General features: G+C 40.8%; 1 protein-coding gene across 2 annotated transcripts in view; it reads left to right on the plus strand.

Annotated features, from left to right (window-relative positions):
- The window catches only part of ptprub (protein tyrosine phosphatase receptor type Ub), a 187,884-nt gene that overhangs the window by 134,432 nt on the left and 30,450 nt on the right, over positions 1-23,002 (plus strand). The window contains exons 11-17 of one of the 2 annotated variants that reach the window (XM_079241398.1): positions 1,992-2,094; positions 2,179-2,452; positions 6,987-7,023; positions 11,403-11,541; positions 12,459-12,482; positions 12,753-12,907; positions 13,424-13,611. In XM_079241398.1, coding sequence (XP_079097524.1) covers positions 1,992-2,094; positions 2,179-2,452; positions 6,987-7,023; positions 11,403-11,541; positions 12,459-12,482; positions 12,753-12,907; positions 13,424-13,611 — 920 coding nt within the window. Of the gene's footprint in view, positions 1-1,991; positions 2,095-2,178; positions 2,453-6,986; positions 7,024-11,402; positions 11,542-12,458; positions 12,483-12,749; positions 12,908-13,423; positions 13,612-23,002 lie in introns of both variants that reach the window. The other variant, XM_079241399.1, reaches the window with a different exon arrangement.

A 23,002-nucleotide genomic window follows, 5' to 3' on the forward strand; every position in this document is an offset into this window, starting at 1 on the left:
CAAAGCAGCAAAATCATAAAGAGTCAAAGAGAATTTAACCCTTTCAGTTTCCTGGTCTACCATTTGGTAGAGGTAAATTTGCAGTTACTTTGATGAATTTCTTTTAAAAAAATGGATGAAACAAGCCTGCCTGAGCCATTTGTAAAACCCAACTACCACTACAATTTTTATGTTATGACGTTATTATTATTAACCTCTTCTTTTTATCATCTCAAACATTTGCTAAAAATGTATTCTGTTTATTTTTGTCCAAACAAAAAGAACACAGACAAACGATTTTCTCTGGCCTTTTTGTTCGTGAGAAAGTTCAAATGTAAGGTTGGACTTTTACCCGATGAAGAAAGGAAGTCTTGAAAATAAGGTGCTTGTCCTCACTCTAGACAGGTAATTCAGCCATCCAGCATCGATGTAGTTTTCTGTTAGTGTGAGAATGATTCTTAAGATTGTTACTTTCTCTAACTTGATCACTAGACATTAGTAATTGTTGCACAGAATTACTTTGAGGTACATCATTGGCTTTCTTATAATAGAGCTGATGGCTGTGTACATTTTATACAAAGTCTAGGTCCGCTAGGCTACCGTTTAAACCGTTGTGTGTTGGGATTTGGGTGTTCTCTCTTTTGATGTCGGTATCTTCCTCCCACACTAAGGCCAAACTTTTACTCCCAAAGTAAAAGAGCTCTTTTTCATTGCTTTTTTCCAATCTATTGGCACACTGCTCCCTCACAATCCTCAAGACATAAATTAACTAGAAAGAAGCAACAACACTCCACAAAGGGGTCAGTGTTGTGTGTTACTTTGAAAGAAAGATGCAGTACATTCCTGGGAACAGAATGTCATTTCCAAGAGCCTCAGAGCTTATTACCGGTTTTGGGAATTCAGCTTTTGTGTTGCTGTATGCTTTTGATGATGTATTTTCACTTGTTAATGAATAGGATTACGTCTCTTAGGAGCATCCAGCTGGACCCCCCCTCCCCACTCCTCTATCTCACTCCCACACACTCCTTCTTTGATCCCTATCTTTTTACAGAGGTTCAATTTGTTTAATTATAGATTAAAGTGACATCCGTGACCATTTCGCTGTATGTCAGAAAAAAACTGTGGCTCAAAGCCGAAACGCGGGTTGAGTCCAAAAGTCTTTGCTGATCATCATCTTCCTCTCTCGCTGCAGAACATTCACGAGCAGCAAGCGGCTCTTAAATCCATGCTGACATCTAGCAAACACCTTCAACACTCACTACTGTCAGCATCTTCAAACAACACCCACTGCAGCCTTACTGACTCCATACATTTTTCTCATTCGCATGCACGTATATGTTCAGATGTGTGCACTGCCCTGGCTGATACACTGTTATCCATCAGGCAGATTCTGGATGTGGCAGCAGGCTTCCAACTGTCTTCCAGTGCCATAGGTCTTCAGCATCAAGAAATGCATGTCCAGTGTTCTTGAAAGCGCACCTTAATTGATGCTAACTCCTTTCCACAGCAGTGGTAGCAAACGGCTTTTTAATATGATAATTATCTATGCCTCATGAATAGTTTGTTGTCCTTCACGTCGCTAATTGACTGCTGATATTCAAAAGACATGTGCCGCCACACATCTTCAGGGAGGAGCACGACTCGTGCCAAATCCTTTCAAATGAGAAACCTGTTTAGTTTAGCCTCACTTATATGATTTTTAATTGGAGTTGTGGCCAAGACAACAAGAACAGAATTTTAAAAATATTAAAAGAAATGGGTATTGGGTCTATTATAAATGTTGGATTTTAAAGTTGAGAAAGGAATTTGGCTATTGGCTAAGATTAAAGCCAGTCAGTTTTACTTCAGTCTTGAGGATTGAACTTGTTTGTATGGGAGCAAAAAGAGGCACAGATGTTTAATTAAAGCTGCCTGAATAGAAGTGATGGAAGTGGGAAGTTCATTTAATGGTGTTGTCTTTAATTTACGCTCATTTCTTAAAAGTTAACGTTATGGCATCTTTGTGTCAAAAGCGCCTACGTTTGATTACGGAGACATGCCATCCCCCCTGAGCGAGACTGAAAACACAATTACTGTGCTGCTGCGCCCCGCTCAAGGCAGAGGAGCACCTGTCAGGTAAGAAGATAACCTAAAATCATACTGCTTCATTTCAATATGAGCAGTAGCTTATTATTAGTTATGCTTCCTTTCTATGTCCAGTACATACCAGGTGGTGGTTGAAGAGGAGACTGTTAAGAAGGTGAAGCGGGAGCTGGGGCTTCAGGAGTGTTTCCCGTTGCCCATGTCACAAAGCGAAGCCCAAGCCCGAGGCACCCCACACTACTACACCGCCGAGCTGCCGCCCAGCAGTCTGCCAGAGGCCAGTCCTTTCACAGTGGGTGACAATCGCACTTACAATGGCTACTGGAACAGCCCTTTGGACCCCCGCAAGAGCTACCTTGTATACTTCCAGGCTATGAGCAACTTCAAAGGGGTGAGTGATTCAACACCTGCCAGTGCTGCAGTAGATCTGGCAACTCTTCATCTCCAAGCTGTAAGCAGTAGGATCCAGAATAAGCCACTGATGAGTGGTAATGAGAATCTGTATCTTCTGTTTTAATCCTCTGGTTTATGCTGTAGGACATTTGGCATTGTCTGAGTTCACAACCCTTGAAATAGTATTTCATGCCAAGAGGTTGCTGGATGAAAAACCGAGCTGCGGATGTTTACACCTCACCACTTTGATTCTATGCAAACAAAGCCTTTCCAAAACAGGAATTACTTGCGTGCATTACTTACAGCTAGCAAAGCTGTGATTAGCTGGAATTACTCAAAGTAAACAATGTATTGCACTTCACTCGGCTTACAGTTTAAAACCCCACTTCCTGTTCAGTCCTGTCTTCCTTCTCTGCACGGTTTTCTTATGTCCCCTCTGTGCACTCCTAATCCGCTGGTTATCTTTGAAAATAACAAGCAATAGATCACCAACACCAAGCCTTGAGCTTTTGCAAATTTGAATTCATAAGCAAATTACAGCAACTTTGTGCGTCTTGGTTGTTGCTTCTTTCCATGTCAGTGTTCCTGAGTAGACAAAGACCTGCAGATGTACCTTGGGAATGCCACATTATCTTTCCAAATTCCATTACAGGAGGAGCTGCTACCTCGGTGAGGCAATTACTTAGGGATAATTGGGCACAGGTGCAGATGATCAGAGGTTTAAAGCTGCTGCTTTAATATTCTCCCACTGTGGTTTTACAGCTGAGATACGTTGTCATGGGCAACTCAGCTGTCTGAGCATCAGCTGTGAATAAATCCATACAAGATGGGTCGCCAGTGTCTGTCTGTCTGAATTTTCTCCATCGTTAGCTCTTTTTACCTTTTTTTTTCGATTGTGGAATGTGGGAAAACATCCCATGGACAGTGCTGGGTGGCTCATCCCCACCAGTAGCATCTTTTTCCAACCCAGTGGAGAAACACACGCAGGGACTGCAGTGTGAGCAGTTCACACAGCTGCTAAGAATGGGATTAGATAGGGGAGGCCTGGCTCTACCAGCGGATGGGATTACGTTTTGTTTGGCCTGGCAGGGGGCCAGCATCCTTGACCCACAATGAGGGGAGCACAGTGCCACATCACAAAGCAATGCTGTCCCCAGTCTTTCAAACTCTGTTGTCTTTGCCTGGAGTTACAGTAGCACTCAGTGTTGAATCGTTGGTGCTGCAGGACTGAAAAAGTTCATTTTGATGGATTTAATTAACTCCAGCAGACACAAAATAATTTCTTGTGTCAGTTTTTCAGAAACAAGTCTTTTGTCTGTCTTTGCGTGCAGGTTTTTTTTTCATTGTTACACAAGGTTGAGTTATATGTTGAAGGTAAAGAATACAATACAACAAGAGGGAACAAGTGACATGTCACTGGAATTGCAGCAGAAAAAAGTAAAAGAGAAAAGGTAAAAATTCATTAAAAAAAAGAAGAAAATAGAGGTGATCAGGCTGTTAATAATCACACCAATCATACATCATTACACCTTTTCCCTGCTAATGGCACTATTAACATTTCAGACTAATCATTTTCCCCTTCAGAGTTGTCTGACAGTGACCACGTCGAAGTGTTAATTAAACAAAAGACATGTTAATGTTTGGCCATTTGTATGGTCTAGGAGTGTTTTGGCAGATCCATGTGCAATTATGCACTTCAGGTGAGACATTTTAGCACTGGGTTCACATTCACAAAAAGAGATAAATATCCCTCCCCGAAACAGAGAAATAATATTTAGTATGTGAGCATAACGCCTTTCAGCACACGCACATGCTGGAATAGTATGTTTGTTGACTATTTTGTACAAGTTGATGGATAGTTGAGACTTGTTTCTCTTTCCTGTTAGCCGTCTTTGAATTGTTTAGATTTATATTGTATATTGTCTTGTAAGGCTTACAAGACAATAATGTGCATGACACTGAAATAAAAAAATCAATCAGGCGTATATACGGAAGAGAAGATAAGAGATTACATGATGTCTACTTGTTATGGCAGGAATAAAAGACAAAAACAAAACACAAACCTGATCTTCTACTGAAAACGTAGCTGGTAGTCACTGCAGTTCTCTTATAAATACCAGAAGAGCTGCACATGTACCAAACAGATGTTGATTAAAGCTTGTGCCTATTAACGGTGTTTTGAAGCGTCATTTGGAAATTACGTCAGGTTTTTGCAGGCTGAACATTTTATTAAAATGTGAGCAGAATTGTCAACTTCCTTTTAATTGCTTCTCATTAATTCAAGGTTCGTGTGGTCTGGTCTCTTTTTCATCAGTGCCAGCAGTGGGACCATTTTTGAGCAGTAAACGGGACTAATGATATTTGGCATTTTACCCGAGTTATTATCTGGGAAGCTCCTGTCAAGTGTATTTAATTGCTCTGATTGATCCATCTAAAAAAAAAAATCACTCAACAGACTGCAGCCACAGATTGTCAGATTGTTACGTTACAATGTAGTAATCTGTAACATCACCACCTACATCTCCCGTTTTACATACTGTACATACACTCGCAAACACTGTGAAATCTCGAGTGTATGCTGGAGTCTTGTGTTGAATGTCGGCATTTGTGTTTTGTATTTTGAGCTGCCAGGAACCAGCAGCCCCTCCGGCATGACTGGCACTGTACAGGAAGACATGTGATGCACTTCCACAATCTGGAGCCAGCCAATTAACTCTACTGCTGAACCGATGCACCATGATTTAGATGTGCATACTCCAAATCTACTCTTATCCATCACAACAGCCTGTTCGTTCTCTACAGTAAAGCTGAAAATGTATCAGTCTTGATCTGCCAAAGCTTGTAATGATTGAATCTATGACTGATTGCAAATGCTTTGGAGGCCGGTTCAGATGAATCAGCATTTTATATTTTAAAAGATATTGTTTCATATAATGGGAACTGAAAGTCACCCATCAGCATTTTTAGAAACATACCGCAGAAGGAAACTTGGGTGCAGTTTTAAAGAATAAGATTAATCATTTTTCATTAAAGAAAATTGATTATCAGGTATATATTCTAATATGTGAAACAAAAGTGCCACAATGAAAACACTTTCACAGAGAATGTCCCTTTGCTTTTTCACTCACATTCCAAATGTGTTGAAGTGAAATGAAAACTACTTTATTATTCCCCTGAGGGGGATATTATAAAGTTGTAGGTTTTTGGCTGTTAGCGGGAATGATATTCATCTGAGAAGAGGCCTCAGACTGAATACTTTTTTTCCTCGCTGTGTTGTGTAAACAGTGTGAAAGATTGTGCATTATGTTCAGCAGCTTATAGAGGCTCCACATGAGTCCTCAGTGGAAAGCCAAACTTCTTGGTTTAAATTCCTAAATCCTAACATGAACAAAAACCCACGACTATCAGGCAAGTGTCCCACCTGTAGATCTTCATGTCCAAACTGCAGGACCTCCTCATTTTAGCTTTCAGCTTACTTTCTTGTCTCAATCTACTTGTACAGTCTTAAAGCAGTGAGATATATTTCTTCTTCAGCTGTAATGTTGTTTATAATATAGTCTTGCATTATATTTGATCTTACAGCTTCAGAATATAGTTTTGTATCTATGCTTGCTTTTTTGTTTTTTTGTAGTTGTTTGGAAAACAGATGTAACCATTACATTTATTAAAGTTGAACCAGACAAAACCTTGTAGCGCTTTTGGTCTGAACACACCGTAACTGACAGACAACATTTTCTCTCCAGTTTGCTCCTGTGTCTTTGGATTTAACCACCGAGTGTGTTTATGTGTCTGTCAGCTGAAAGTGCAGTGTCATGAAAAGCAGAAATCAACCAGTTTTAGAAAAAGATTTGTACTTTTGTACTGAACAGGCAAATTTGCATAATTGTCCTATAATGCCCGAATTGGCATCTGTAAATCTTAATTTGATGATAAATCTCCTCCATGGGGTGGCAGGATAGAATTGGATTACAGTGTTGGATCTCATTAAAGCTATTTGACAAAGGTCTTTTTCATAACACTGAGATGTCATCAGCCGAAATTTGAATAAAATTAATTCGTTTTCATAGTGGCGCACTGGTCTGAAACCCTCCTTTTAATTATGCTTTCATCTTGTCTTCTCTCCTTCAGGAAGTATCTCAAACCTTCTCCACACACTTCAGCACAGCTCTTAGATTTTAAATAGATATTTTCTTATATTGTTAATAAGACTTTTAACCAAGTGGTGATTTATTCTTTTCTTTTTTACCCATTGTAATGAACACAATCTAAAGTTTGCCTTGAGAGAGTATGGAACTTGTACCCAGGTTTTCTTCACTTCCGCACCTACATGTGGATTACTCTTAATGCTTTTACATCCATACATGTGCTTTTATGAGCCATCATATCTTTCAGGTGAGATATTTGTGTGCCTCAGCTCAGTATTTCATATCATCCAGTTCTCTTTTATCAGATCTCATCTGTGAAAAACTCAAAGTAACACCCCTCCCAACCCCCCCCAACCATTTGAAGCCTGTGTTTTCTTTGTGTTTCAGGAATCCCGAATAAACTGCATTCGCATTGCTCGCAAAGGTAATTCAACTTTAAGATCTCTCCTCTCGCAGACACTGTGACCTTGACGGCATCGAATTCTTTGCAAGATTGTGCATTTTCTCAATTTATAAGAGGCACAATATAAAAGTGTAAAGAACATAAGTTTGATGGTATGGTTTGCTTTACTGCACGCTGGACTGCTATTCACCCCTTTCTTAGGGACAAAAGGTGGGGATGTGTAGAAATGTTCTGACGTTCCTTGTTGTTTAGCAGTGGGCCTCAGAGAAAAGGGCAACAAGGAGGGAGGGATTAGAGGTCAGGCTTTCATCCTGCTTGTTTGGGGGCAGACACTGGGACACACTATATCAAGGCAGTCTCTTTGTTCTCATCAGCAGCACACCAGATACATCTGAGGACTTTGACCTCAGTGGCAACCAAAAGGGTTCTCCATATCAAGACTTCAAGATGCTACTACCTTGGCCTATAAGTATGAGAATGCCTTGCTTCACCCTCCTCTCAGCCACCTCGATTGAAAGGGATTTGAAAATGGCTGAGAAATTGACTCTTAGGTTCTGATGGTAGGGGTGTTCATGAGCCACAGCACTCTGTGAGATCATGGCGAATAAGAGCGATTAGGTATTTACAGATATCACAGCACTTCAACAGTAAACAGAGCTTTGTAAGTAAACTGGTTCACCGGTATGTCTATTTCTTTGGCAAAGACCTCTTTTTACATGTGAGTAACAGAGATGAGGCTTTCCTCAAGCGAAAAGCCAAAAGGCAAGGCTCAGTTCTCACTCCATCTGCCCCACACAACCCAGTCAGGCATTGATTAATTATGCTTTCTCTCAGCTATGGACTGTAGCCTGCACTGGTCTCTCTTGTTTTTTTGACACAATACACTGTGAAAGAATTAAAAACATGTTCAATGGTGGGGCAAGAAGATAACATTAACATAAGAAAAAAAGGGACCAAAGGGGGCTCATTGTAAAAACTGCCAACATCACATCGCTTCATGAAGGATGATGCAAACTAGGAGAAAAAAATCCTTTAATGCATATTTCTAGGAAATAAGAGCATTTTTCCAGTTTCAAGCTGTAACGAGTGAAAGTTGTTTTTTTTCCGGCTGTTTGTGATCTCCATGATCCCTCCACCATTAACATAGCCTCTGTATCATCACAGTCCTGAGCCGTTATTATCAAGCAGCCAATCACAAGTAAAGTGGAGGCAAATGATTCTGGCTTGGATAACAAAGCTGGAGATTACATTTCAACTTCCAGGTGACAGTTTAATTAAGGATCCTCTGGCAGGCTCAACACAACAATAGACTTCCATTTCTCCTCTAAGTGCCAATTTCCACCATTGGGCAGCTGGCAGGTGCATGGATTCATGCGGAAATCTATTTCATGTTCATGTTTGGCTTAATAGAAAATTTCAAGACTAAATGTGGCAAAACAGCCTTATCTGTCAGAAAACATCAGAAAGCTGAAATTGATTTTTACCTTCTCATCAACATTTATAGCCATATAGACTAACCTTCTCCAAAGGTAACTTTGAATCAAGTGGCATCATGAAATAAACTGCAAGACAGAGTTTGTGACCGCAGTAGTATGTATAGATTATATCAAAGTCAACGCGTTAACAGGTTGATGCAAATTCCTTTTGTTAATTTTTAACATGTGATGAAGGCACGTGGGTCTGCAGTTTCAGGAGGTGATGCAGAAATAAAATTGTGGCTCTAAAGCAGAAATGGACAGAAAATTAGTTTTTCGCATGGACAGATTGGCTTTAAAGCTCTGAAAGATACTTCTCTTGACAGGACTAAGGTCATTTCTTTGAAATACTGTCGAAGTGAATCAAGGAAAAACACATTCCGTCTCAAATACCACCTGCTGTGCTGTACGGATGATCCAGAGTGCTGCCCTCCTTCTCTAAAGACAGTCTGCAACAGATAGCCTCTGATATATGTTATGTACGGATAGGCTCTTTTTAAATAATTCCTGCATGCGAGCTGTTCTTGCTTCTGAACATTGTTACATTGGGTCACTTTGCGTCAGCACTCACCAACACTTCCTTTTGCAGTGCAAACCTTCCAGCTTCCAGCAGTCAGGGGTGAAAAGGCCACGTTCCTGCAAGTGTTGGTAGTTTCCCTGCTGCAACACATCTGACTCAAATCAGTGGGTAGTTAACAGATCTGTGCAGAGTTTGAGGTCAAGCTCAGCACAAGCCTGATAACTAAGTTTGATGTGTATCAGGTGTGTTGCAGCAGTGAAACTACCAACACTTGCAGGACTGTGGCCCTCGAGGGCCAGAGCTGCCCACCGCTGTGTTAATTCTAAAAGCAGCAACCTTTTAACTAAATAAGATGGAAACAGTGCTGGAGCCGTGCAGGATATTTATTTATGTTTGTTCTAAACAAAGGTGAGGTTATCAGAAGTGGCATGAGAGAGAGAGAGAGAGGGTCTGTAAAGGGATTGTGTGTGTATGTGTGTGTTGTCATTTAGCTTCAGTTAGGTATACTTAACATAAGTATATTAAGTATATTTTACAGATATATAATATATGTATGTATGTGTGTTTGTGTGTGTGTATGTACGTTCTGATGGGCTGTAACTCACAGACACAGGGACACCCGCAGATTGAAGTGTATTCATGTGTGTAAATAGAAACCAGTAAAACATTTTTTGGTTCCCTGTCAAAAACTTCTATCACCACCTTCCCAGTGCTAAAGATGACAGTATACTGGTCTGATGCAGTGTCCATAAATGGGACACAGAGATTTCTGGAACAACTTAGCAGTACAAAAGCAATGTCAACAGCAGGTTCTGAAGGAACTTTTCCATTCTGATATGAGGCCATTTTCTCCAGCATGCCAGACACTCATCGCTTATTAAAAAGCCCTGCCAAATAATGAAATGATATTGTGCTACTTTTATCTTTATTTGGAATGAGGGTTCAAAAGCAGCTATAAAGTGCCCATGGCTGCAGATAGTTGGGCTACAACATGGCTCTGTTTTCATTTTCCCTGTCCTAGATCTGATTTCTTCCCCCAGCAGACTGTAAGATAGAGCTCTATCCCCAGGCGTGCTCTGACTTTCTCCCGCTCTCCAGATAGTTTGTGCTGTTCCACTGTTCCACTGAGCTCAGAGGGGCTGGTTTCAGGGCTGTCAAGGCCTGGAGAACAGGCTGACACAGAGAGAAAAAAAAAGATCAGTGGGTCCCTATAACAAGACGTAGACAGGCCCGCTGCTCAGCACCATTTACATAAGTATGAAGCTTTACGCCTGAGAAATGAATAAAGTGCTGTTATGATAATGACCTTTCCAGTGCCTAACAGACACCAGGGCACCTTGAGATTATACCCTCGGGCTGACACATGATATTTTTTATTCATTATTGATTAAAAAAAAAAAAAAAGAGGAAAAAAAAAAAGTGACTCAGAGGTTTAGTTTATGTCACACCATATGACATGTATAGTTCTAATTATTATTGCAGTGTCCTTGTAAAATCTTTAGTTCAACAAAGACGTGAAGAAATAATAGAACTACAATTCTTTTGTACCTGATAAATTCATCTGAGCAAGTGAGTTCCAAGCTTTACTCTGATCCATTTGTACGCCAAGTTAAAAGAAACTGCCTTCCCCGCTTTAGTTAAAGAAAACTGTCCAGACTACCACCAATAACGGCAATAAATGTAATAATAGGCTTTATACAGGAGACTTTAAAGAACCAGCGAACCCAGCCAGGTATTTCATGCCACACAGATTTCAGTTATTCATCTCTGGATTGGAAGGTTTTTGCATGTATAAGTTTAGCGTGCTGTGCTCGACGCTTTAACCTTTTGGTCTTTCTCTTTTTAAAGCTATTTTAAAGATTCTTTTATAACAGTTCATTGGGAATCCACAGCAAGATGTATTGATACAGCTTGTAAAAGTCTATGTCGGTGGAGTTAAATGTTGTGTGTGTGAATTACAATTTTTCCAAAGCTGCGGATTTGGTTATCCTAGTTCTATCTTTTTATTTATTTATTTATTTATTTATTCAAACAAAAGAAAATATCCAATTGTGTTACATATTGAACAGTCACTTTAGAGTCTGTAAAGTAGCTGCATGAAGTAAAAAATGTATTTACTCCCACCCGCTTTACAATCTTAATTAATCTTCCTTACTGTTGTTGCTCTAATCCTATGACAATTTCCAAGAGTAGACAAGAAACAAAAGCACTTTTTTTTTTAGAAAAAAACCCCAGTACATTAAAGAAATGAATAAGTACATACATGTAAATCACAGATATGCATACATACATGTATGCATATCCACATACACCCAGAGACAATTTATCTTTCTTTGAAGTATTTTCTTTGCTTCTTTATATTTCTATTCTTTGAATATGACTATGCGTTATACTCCCGTCTCCAGCGGCCTGCAAAGATCACCGCAAGGCTCTGGAAGTGTCTCAACACTCCGAGGAGATGGGGCTGATTCTTGGCGTGTGCGCTGGAGGACTTGTGGTCCTCATCCTCCTGTTGGGCGCCGTCATCATCATCATTAAGAAAGGGTAAATGTCTCCTTTTAACTGCTTTGTACAAAACAGGCTTCATTAAATACAGTCACATTACATCTCCAGCATTGCTCTTCTTTTTATGTTTCATTGTGGAATAGTTCAGCAAACAGCTTTTATACTTGCTGAACTTTCAAAAAAAAATATGCATGTTGAGGCATAAAGCTGGACCAACACCCACTGCACTGCATGGTTTTCCATCTTTTGTGTTGCACCAGAGGGACCAAACAACTCTCATCTGCAAAACCTATCTGAGTGTGAAGTATTTAATTAAAGGCGGATGCGATTCAATTAGCCACTTAATTACACACACCAAGCAGAAGCCTGACCCTTAAATGAGATGGTAATTGGGAGGGAAAAGGTGTGCTTTTAGAGATTATTAGTCAATGATCCCACAGGTCTACAGTAAAATTATGTGCCACTCTTTTTCTGTTTTTATATAGCTGCAGCTTAAATCTCACAAGACGTCAAATGTGAACTGAAATCTGTAAGTTTGACAAAGCTCGAGGAACCATTATTTAAATAGCTGACGAAGCATTTGGGGTAACCTTGAGACATGTTGATTGTTGAAGTCAGCTCTCTCCCTTAAGCCATTGTGTGTTTTTGACTAGGAGAATTAAATACTAGATATAAAGTGACTGAAGCCACATGCTCCATTCCTTGAAGTGTGAGACTGAGGCACATTCAGTTGAAACACACACACACATACTGCCTCACTGTGTGTTTGGTCTGTCAGCAGCTGCTCGATACACTTGCATGTGTCATATGGCCATCTGCGCAGCTGGACTCATGAAAGGGCGCTTCCCATTTTCACTGTAATCAATGCACTCTGCCCTCGGCTGACATTGCTTTCATCTTACACCTCTTCTTTCTCTTGATTTATTTTTTTCCTCCTTCTCCTGCCCTCTTGCCAGAAGGGACTACTACTCTTACTATCCGTAAGTGACTCCACCTCTTTGCTTTTGCATTGTTTTGTGAGCCATCATTTACATGCTTGTGCTCTGGCTGTCAGTCATGAGTTGAAAAGAAAAAACAATACAGTTCTTTTCTTTTCAAAAAATATCTATAATTTATGACCTCTTTGCTTTCTTCAGACTTAACCTTAATAATATTGTGTTGTAGAACAATTTTTTCACCTTCTTTACATCAGCTTTTCTGATACAGTATTTCTTTTTGTTAATTGTATTTCCATTGTCTTCCTTAAGCAGGAAACCAGTGAACATGAATAAGACACCCATCACCTACCGGCAGGAGAAGAGCCATATGGGCTCCATGGAGCGCAGTTTCACAGACCAGAGCACCCTGCAAGAGGATGAGAGAATGGCTCTTTCCTTCATGGATGCACACACGTGTGGTACACGAAGTAAGACAGCTTTACTGCCGTTCACTAACTCGATATCAGGGATCACCTACTCCAAACCTCTTGGGCCAGTGTGCGGCAGGTTTTAGATGTTTCCCTGCTGCAACGCGCTTGACTCAAACAATCGTTTCAAGAGGTTTGTGCAGAACTTGACTGTAAGATGTTGGAGAACCATTTAATTTGAATCATGTAAGTTGCAGCATGAAAACATCTAAACCCTGCAGGACACTGGCTCAAGAGGTTTGGAGTTGGTGATCCCTACTCTGTACAGACCAATATACACAACGTTGCCACAACAGTCACTTTCCTCTCTGGCTCCATCATGTTTAAATAAAAAATAAAAAAAAGCCAAACAGTTTCCATCCTGTCTGAAACATGAGTATGACTTACTGCTTGCTGGTCACTGACTGCAGTAGATGCACAAAATCTGAAAATACGGGGAATCTTTTATTGTAGCCTGCCTCGCTTTTAAATATTGGAGCTGTGCATTCTCACTATATCTGCCTGTTTGTGGTTCAGGTGATGCTCGCAGTTCAGTAAATGAGGCCAGCAGCCTGCTAGGAAGTTCCCCGAGGCATCAGTGCGGACGTAAGGGCTCCCCTTACCACACAGGTCAACTCCACCCTGCTGTCCGAGTGGCCGACCTCCTCCAGCACATCAACCAGATGAAGACTGCCGAGGGCTATGGCTTTAAACAGGAATATGAGGTAAGAGAGAGCTGCTCCACTCTTGTGAGACAGAGCCATTACTCTGTTTCTGAGGTAGGATTACATTTGATGCCCAATTTCTTGGGGTGGTATTTTGATTATCTTTTCTTTTTTTATGTGTAGATTTTAATTTAGTACAATTTTGAACCTAAAAGGTAACATTATGTTTCCAAAGACTGAGGTCAGCTGACTACCTGATTGTACTGAATGACCAGATTATTCCGTCGATGGATCTTTATTTCCCTGATGGCACAGGTATTTTCCAAGATGACAATACCAGGATTCATCAAGCTCAAAGTGTGTAAGAGTAATTCAGGGAGCATGAGACATAATGTTCACAAATAGTTTGGCCACCACAGAGTCCAGGCCTGGATCCAGTTGAGAGTCTTAAGGCCGTACTGGAGAAGGCTTTGAGCTGTGATTGGACTCTTCCATCATCAATAAATAAGGCAATAGGGTGATGATAAACTGGCGTCCTGTCCAGGACTTAATGATTGCTGGTATCGGCTGCAGCTTCTTGTGACCCTGAACTGGACTAACCAGTTAGGAAAATGGAAGGATAGATAACATCTACTACTTGAGTACAATGTGGCTTCTAGGATAGATTCCTTGTGTGACTGGTCATAAATAAGTGTTTACTGAACCAGCTGGTATGATTGTAGTGTGGAATGGTTGAATAAATAAGTCATTCAAATCTAAGTGCTTTTAGCTCTCCAGTGGTGTATAACATATATGTACTAGGAAGGGAAACAGAGTAAAGTACATATTTATTTGTCATGTCCGACCCACAGGATGTCTGTTAGCAACGGGTTGTACCTCTGTGCTACATGAAAATGTATGCCAATGCATGTACGCACAAAGGCTTCAGTAATGAGTACAGACTCAGGCACAACAACCTGACAACTCCTCCTCCTCATGCCGATCACCAACATGATCACACTGCTGTGGGATGGCCTCTCATTGTTCAAGCAGCATTTGTTGCAAGTCACTAAATTTGGTTGTTTGTCAGTCTGGCACAAGCTGCACCCTGAAACTGCATTTAAAGTCTAAAGGAATTAGAAAGGTATAATAACACTGCAGGAGATTAAACGGCAGAAAACACTTAAGACTTAAAGACATCAAAATTAACACTAGAAAAACTAACAAGACTTAAAAACATGAAAAATAACTAAAATCCACACACAAAAAATAAAAGGCTAAAATCCATTCAGATGAGAAACAGAGACTACCTGGAGCAGCTCTGGCACAATGGCCTAGATCAGCCCATATATGATAATGCACGCCACAAATCTTTGTGCTCCCTATTGATAAAATTAAAATCCATTTTCCAGTACAGTGATGAATACAAGGGTAGCATTCATCCTACTTTGATGTAGTCAGATCATAATTAACCATTGTAGCAGGATCCATGCGTACAGGTGCTGCCATCAGGTGCCAAACAGGCTCTTAAATGTTAGCACCTGGGGTACCAAAAGCAGAATAAACTGTTTGACATCAGCAGAGAAGATTTGGGATGTTTTTTATGAGTGCAGCCTACATACTCATATGTCACTACTACATTTTCCATTTAAAAAAAAGAAAAAAAACTTTTCTAATGCTATTTATTGGCATAAGAAAGTGTTACAACAAAGAAATAACAGACATTTCTATGGAAGCGTAGAGCTGTCATCCTCATAAAAAAAAAAAGTTTAGGCATTGTTACGTTATAACGTGATAGTTTATTGTAAAAACGTGAAACGTATCACGTTATAATGTGATGGTTTATTGTAAAAACGTGAAACATATCACGTTATAACGTGATATCTTTTATTGTAAAAACGTATAACCACTTGAACGCTGGAGGGATTGCATCTCTCAGCTGGCCCTGGAGCACCTTGGGACCCCCCGCAGAGTTGGCGAATGTGGCTGGGGAGGGGGGCTTCCCTGCCTAGGCTGCTGCCCCCGCGATCAGAACCCCAATAAGCGGTAGAGGAGGGATGGATAGATGGCACTTGGATGCACCGATGATGTTTGCATTTATAGCGATTCTCGTGCCGCTCAAGTTTCAATTAGAAATTATGCCACGTCATGGGGATTGGACTCATTTTTCCTTCTGTACAGACCCATGCCTTTTAAAACTGTCCTTAAACTACGCATATTTATTATAATGGATCGAAAGTGTTCCAAAGCACCATAATTTCACAATGTCTCAACCCAAGTATGAAGAAAAACTCTATCAAGTCCTGTAAATGAGCCATTTGTGATCTCCTATCCACCCTGCACACAATTTCTTCATCTAAAGTCGAAAATTACCAAGTTCACGGTTTCAGATACATATGTTTCACGTTTTTACAATAAACTTATCACGTTATGACGTGATAGTTTCATGTTTTTACAATAAACCATCATGTTATAACGTGATACGTTTGACGTTTTTAACAATAAAACTGACGTTATAACATAATAAGGCCCAAACTTTTTTTTATGAGGATGACAGCGCTACGCTTCCGTACATTTCTTTATATATTACACATCAAAGAAAGAAATTCAGCCCATATAGTTGTTGTAAAATATGTAAAATATTTAAGATAAATCTATATTAGCAAGTAGAATCACCAACAACAGTTAGATGGCAAATGACAAATTTCAGAGGCATCTCAATTACTGTCCATCCATCCATCCATCGGGTTGTGGGGGCAGCAGCCTAAGCAGGGAAGTCCAGACCTCCCTCTCCCAGCCACATTTGCCAACTCTGTGGTGTGGGGGGGGGTGGGGGGGGGGGGGGGGGGGGGGGGATCCCAAGTCATTCCCTGGCCAGCTGAGAGATATAATCCCTCCAGCGTGTCCTGTGTCTTCCCCGGGGTCTCCTCCCAGAGGGATGTGCCTGGAACACCTTACCAGGGAGGTGTCCAGGAGGCATCCTGACCAGATGCCCGAGCCACCTCAACCGGTTCCTCTCGATGCGGAGGAGCAGCGGCTCTACTCTGAGCCCCTACCGGAACACCAAGCTCCTCACCCTATCTCTATGGGAGAGCCCGGCCACCCTGCAGAAACTCATTTCAGCTGCCTGTATACGAGATCTCGGTCTTTTGGTCACGACCCACAGCTCATGACCATAGGTGAGGGTAGGAACATAGATCAACTGGTAAATCGAGAGCTTTGCCTTTTGGCTCAGCTCCTTCTTCACCACAACAGACCGGCGCAGAGTCCGCATTACTACAGACGCCTCACCGATCCGTCTGTTGATCTCACGCTCCATCCTTTCCTCACTCATGAACAAGACCCCAGGATATTTAGACTCCTCCACTTGAGGCAGGACCTCACTCCCAACCTGTTGAGGGCAATCCACCCTATTCAGGCTGAGGAGGTGCTGATTCTCATCCCAGCCGCGTCACACTCTGCTGCAAATCCTCAAACAAGAGCTGAAGACCATGGCCAGATGAAGCCAACAGGACCATGTCATCCGCAAAAAGCAGAGTCACAATCCTGAGGCCACCAAACCCGATCCCCTCAACACCTCGGCTGCGCCTAGAAATTCTGTCCATAAAAGTTATGAACAGAATCAGTTATAAAAGGCAGCCGTGGCGGAGTCCAACCCTCACCGGAAACAAATTAGACTTACTGCTGGCAGTGCAGACCAGGCTCTGACACCTGTCGTACAGGGACCGAACAGCTCGTACATGGGGGTCCAGTACCCCATACTCCCGGAGCACCCCCCCACAGAAGCCCGCGGGGGACACTGTCAAATGCCTTTTCCAGGTCCACAAAGCACATTTAGACTGGTTGGGCAAACTCCAATGCCCCCTCCAGGACCCCAAAGAGAGTAAAGAGCTGGTCCACTGTTCTGCGACTAGGACGAAAACCGCACTGCTCCTCCTCAATCCGAGAATCGACTATCCAACGGACCCTCCTCTCCAGGACCCCTGAATAAACCTTACCAGGGAGGCTGAGAAGTGTGATTCCCCTGCAATTGGAACACACCCTCCGGCCCCCTTCTTAAAAAGCTGAAACCACCACCCCAGTCTGCCAGTCCAGTGGCACTGTCCCCGATGTGCATGCAATGCTGGAGAGTTCAGTAAAATTTAAAAAACAGACTGATACATTTTTCATACTCTGCTATCTCTTTATATATGTACATCACATAGCGACTGTGTTGTGATGCGTTGTGACAGCAGGTTTTGGTTTAAGTTTTATGCTGAGAGTGAAAAAGATGAGATGGAAAGAACTGACACTCACTAGCATATTCATTTTTTTCTTCAATCTCAAGGTTGCAAATAATATTCTATTAATCATCACAGAATATTTTATTTCCTGGTGGGTTTCCAGGGGTTTCACTACCTGGACATGTTCCACCCTGATGCCCCCACTGCATGAATGTTAATAATCATGAATCTTAATCGGCAAATTGTCAGCGCTGCCGGTTCTAGCTTAAAGATACAGATGAGCCTTGAGATTGTTCATTTGTGAGGTAGATTCACTATTGAGAAGTGAAAAATTCACTTCCCAAAAACTAAATCTGTGTTGTTATCTACTATTTATCAGCGGTACGAGGTATGTGCAGTAATTATACTCTAAATACTGGATAGTAGACAACTGGTGACTAAAGGAAGCCATATTAACCAGGGTGGCTCATCTAAAGGAGGCCATTAATCTGATATCATCCATGCACCCTCCCTAGCACCCACCAAAATTAATTACCAAGGCTAAAAAAGCATCTGGATGACACCATTGCTGTGGATATGAATGAATCATCCTTCTTTGGGCCTAGGAAAGACCTGTGTTGCAACAGCGCAATGAGGTTAAATGCGTGCCGCTAACAGATTGTAGTAAAGAGAGGAAGGGACAGTCTGAAATGGGAAGAAAGATGAAAAGGCACAGAAGTGGGGGGGGGAAGGCTTTTGGCTCCAATTCCCTTCAACCAAAGAAGAACACTCTTTTCCAGAAGCAATGTTAGTATTTACTTCCCTTTGCAATAAATGGTGCAATCTATGAGCAATAGTGCCATGAACGTTGCTTGGAACATTCTGTCCAGCAGCAGAACATCGAACATTATAAAAAATCATTTTGCTCTTGATGTTGTCCCCTGTCTTCAATCGGGTCATTCAGTTTATCAAATTGGCAACGAGAAAAATACATCATGTAATAATATAGGTTTAAAATTTGGCAATATCATGCTTTGTCCCCCTCACATCTCTTTTTTTAAGCAAATTCCAGGTACAGGATGCTGGAATTCTGACATCTGCTGCAGTAATGAGATTAGTAAGGAGGAAGATCATGTATAGTGTTGTCTTCCTATAGATGTTGTGGTTTTCTTTGGGGTTAGGGAGCAAATTAGTGGGTGTAAGTTACTAATGAAAAGGCTGAAAAACCTTAAATGCAGATGGTTCAAGATGATGTAATGTTGTAGTAAAAGTACAGTGTTCATCGTTATTTTAATAAGTCACATATACATATATATATATATATATATATATATATATACTGTATATTTCTAAAGTGTAATGTTAATGGACAGACATGCTTATAAATGATTAAAAAAAATATGGGATGAAATATGGAAATGTTAACTGATAGTTCGGTGAATTGATTTCAACATATCTTGGATTGTTGATAAGAAAATTGTTTTACTTGTACCAATATTAAAAACAATACATTGTGAGTGATGCAAAGTAAACAGCTGAAATATGTATACACACCTGCCAGTAAAGTAAGTGGACCTGCCATGCTGCCATTTGGATTTCGTCACATGGAATAGTTTTATCACAACAATTATTTAAAAATAGTTCAACTAACAATGAATTTATCCTATCAGTAAATATTATCTACTTATGTAAAGATTTAGCTCCTATGCTGTCCAAAATTATCACAAACACTCAACGGTGCATATGTAGGAAGGTGACCTCTCTTGCAGAAAGCATAACAAAGATTCCAGCTTCAGACACGTGTTAAATAAGGTCAGCGTGTGCTTTATTCTTTAAATTATATTTGTTGCCGATATAAAATACTTGTACATTTCACACCTTCAAATTGTAAAAGCAGCTAAATCAGATCCCTTGTTTCCCCTTGTTCAGGAATTCAACATACTCTACACATTTTTGTTTGAGGTAAAACACCAAATATTTCTTGGCAGTTATTTTTTCCACCAGTGCACAGTGGGGTTCAGTCCTTTATTGAAACTTAAGTACAGGCACATTTCCCTGACTGAACATCGCTTATCTCCCCCGTTGCTTTGTCTTCAATCTCTAGACATATCATTCAGGGAAAAACAAGTGACGGACCCAGATCTCTGAATATCTCTCCCATGTGGAATGAGTGTGGCTGAGCGTTGACCTCACACCCTGGGGAGAGGTCTGTCTCTGTCACCCACATCTCATAGCATTCATGAAAAAGAGAAAACACATTTAGTCTCTGGTACATGGTCCCTCCCTCTGGAACTCTGCTTGTAGACTCATTAAAGAGTCCCTTACGGCCAAAACACACTCCACTCTAAAAATCAATACGCACCTCTTTGTTTGCTTTTTGGTTTTTTTTGTGTAAGGAATATGTTTTGATGGATTGTCTCTCACTATTATGGAAGGAAAATGATGAGAAATAACTTATTACACTTCCCTTGTAATCATAAGTTTTTATTTCCCGAAGGAAAATCTGTTTTCTGTAAAACACTGACCAAGATGCGACTGCTGGTTGCGAAGAGGCTTGTAAATGGGTGGCAGCTGCTTTCTTATCCCCTCTGCAGACTTTTTTCATGTTTTCAGCCTTGTGTGCAGCATTACAACAATCACCTTAAACATCATCTAGAGCAAGAAAAAAGAACAAAGGTGTGCATTTGTTTTGGTGTTTTTATGCAGAAGGAGTTTTTTAACACTGATGGGAGGTTTTTAAGTCAACCGGACACTGTCATGTCATAGATCCTGGATTCCCTTCTGTAGACAGAAGTACATTATCCACCACAACCATTTTCAAAGTGGTAGTTTTTGTTTACATGGAGCGAGTCCTGTCTGGGTGGGACTCTATGGCTATATAGCATGTACTGTGAGGAATTAAACGTGAAGATGCTACAAATCATAAGAAAATGCCAGATAGAGGACATTAGCCGCCTGTAGCCATCTCTCAAACTGAATAAGCAGGTCCTTACCACCTTCCAACTGGAGAGAGCTGAGGCAACAAGAAAGGTGAAAGAAGCCAGTGGTGATCAGGCCAGTTTCCTTGCTAGCATCAGGTGCTGGACTGCTCAGCTGCTTACCAGACCAGACATGCAGATGATTGCCATTAGCCACCATTCACCTGAACACAGACAAGCTAGTAAGTGGCTAACATTAACAAGGAGCTGTCCTGAATGTTCAGCCTGCAGTGACTGCTAGCGCCATCAGTCCCACCCAATGTCTTTCTGCAGCCGACGCAGACCTTTACTGTATGGTGTAAACACAACTGATGTTCTTTGTTTAGAGTCCTTTGTTTGACTTATGTTGAAGCAAAACCAAAAGGGGTACAACTCAGTAACATGAAGTTACTCACACAAGCAACCATAGTTTAAATCAATAAACCATTTGCAAACCTTGATCTCAACCCATCAGAATTCACTTTCCATCAGATCTTGTTGATTTCAGGAAGAACTTCTCCATTGAGAAAGGTCTTTCATTAAGACACAATCACAGCCTCTTTGAAATTGTGATTGGTTCCAGTGAGTGGAAATGACCATGCCAGGTCCACCTTGATGGTTAACAGCAGCAAAGTTTTACTGCATAATTCCAAACATTCAGTAAACCATGACTGAAACCTTCGCAGTACATTCACTAGGAGCTGCTGAGTTATTGTGCTCAATACACACACACACACACCTGACATTGCATTCTTTGGTTAATATTAATAAATAGGCTTGGTTACGAAGCATGGCTGGAAAATTTAATCTACTTTTTTCAAGTTTAAGTTTGACCAATTGGAGCTTTATTTGGACGGCGTTTGATTGAACGTGGAGTGCTTCTGTCATCCTTACACTTACATGTTGAAAAGGTTGAGGGAGAAACAAGTAGCATGTTAACACAAGGCAGTTTTACAGAGTGAATATGAAAAGAAATTACAGTCAAAAAGAATTTAAGTGATTATTACAAGTTGTCATAATTTTTCCCATATCCCTTGACTCAGTTTGCATGATCCTCTTAACCAACCCACCTCTCTGATCCCTGCATTGAAAGGTGATTAGTCCTTCTCTGGTGTTGTTTTTCTTCTCCTCAATAAACTGCAACTTGCTCAGTTTTCCTTCCTGTGTTTGCTCCTTCAGTGCCTCTCTGTTCTCTCTCCTGAGGTCTGAGCAGAGGAATGGTGGGAGCGAAACAAAGAGAGCTCAGAGATCTTGTGTCAGAAATATAAGGAAGGGAGGAACTCAAAAAGGAAGAGGTGGACAGGGAGAGATGCGATGAAGGGACCTAAAGAGAGGGAATGAAAATAAGGGATTCAGAAAGAAAGGCCTATAGAGGGAGGGCATGAAAAGAGGAGAAAAAGTGAGGAGGAGGGTGTAATCCCAGGCAGGATTTGACTGCTTCTTGGCTGTCTGTAGGGGGGGACTGCGTTGTAATCCTCTGCTCCGCATTGAGACTTGGGCAGAATTTCACAAAATTCCTCTATACTGGCTGAAAACCACAGAGGGTATTGTGGTATGGATATCAGCATGTGTGTTTTGACTTGCAGATTTGCTGGTTTAATTTGGCCTCTGAGAGACTTATGGCTCCTTTTAAGAGTATCTGTGCAGAAAGGAAAGTGATGAGAAATAAGATATAAGCAGTACTTTTGAGACGAGCTCCAAAACATCTAGAACAGCTTCTAAACACAGAGCAGAATAAAGGAAATTAACTGGGGAAGGTGCGAGGACCATATGAATCATGGCACTGTTTTTTTTTTTTTAAATAGCATATTATGCAAAAAAGCACCAAACTCCTCAAAATGCACTGGCTTGTAATTTAATCCAGATAGCGCTGCTGATGTTTTCGCTCTCGTTGCTTTTTCATTTGCATTTACAACATGTTAATAAGATTAGGGAAAAGAAAGCTTTAGAAAAACATTCCACTAAGGAAAAGCTTTATACATGTTTTTGTTGTGGATTTGCTGAACTTTCAAATTAAAACGACATGACTTATTTGATTAGATCGGATTAGGTTCCTGCTGTCCAAGTAGAAAATTCCCGTGATAGACTGATGTCCTCTCAGATTCAGGAAAGTATGCCAGGTATCCCCAATGATGAAAGTAATTCTTGAAGGTCTTTCTCCGTTTTTCTCCACTTTCGTTCTTTTATTCCTTAAAGTTTGTTTTTTCCAGTACAACAAAGTTGTACAACCTCTGCTAACAAAGTTGTACTGGAAAAATTTTAATTCTACTCAATTAAAATCACTGGCAGCATCGTCATCTAGCAACTCTGTAC

The sequence above is a fragment of the Telmatherina bonti genome (assembly GCF_933228915.1).
Source record: "Telmatherina bonti genome assembly, chromosome: 5".
Taxonomy (NCBI): domain Eukaryota; kingdom Metazoa; phylum Chordata; class Actinopteri; order Atheriniformes; family Telmatherinidae; genus Telmatherina; species Telmatherina bonti.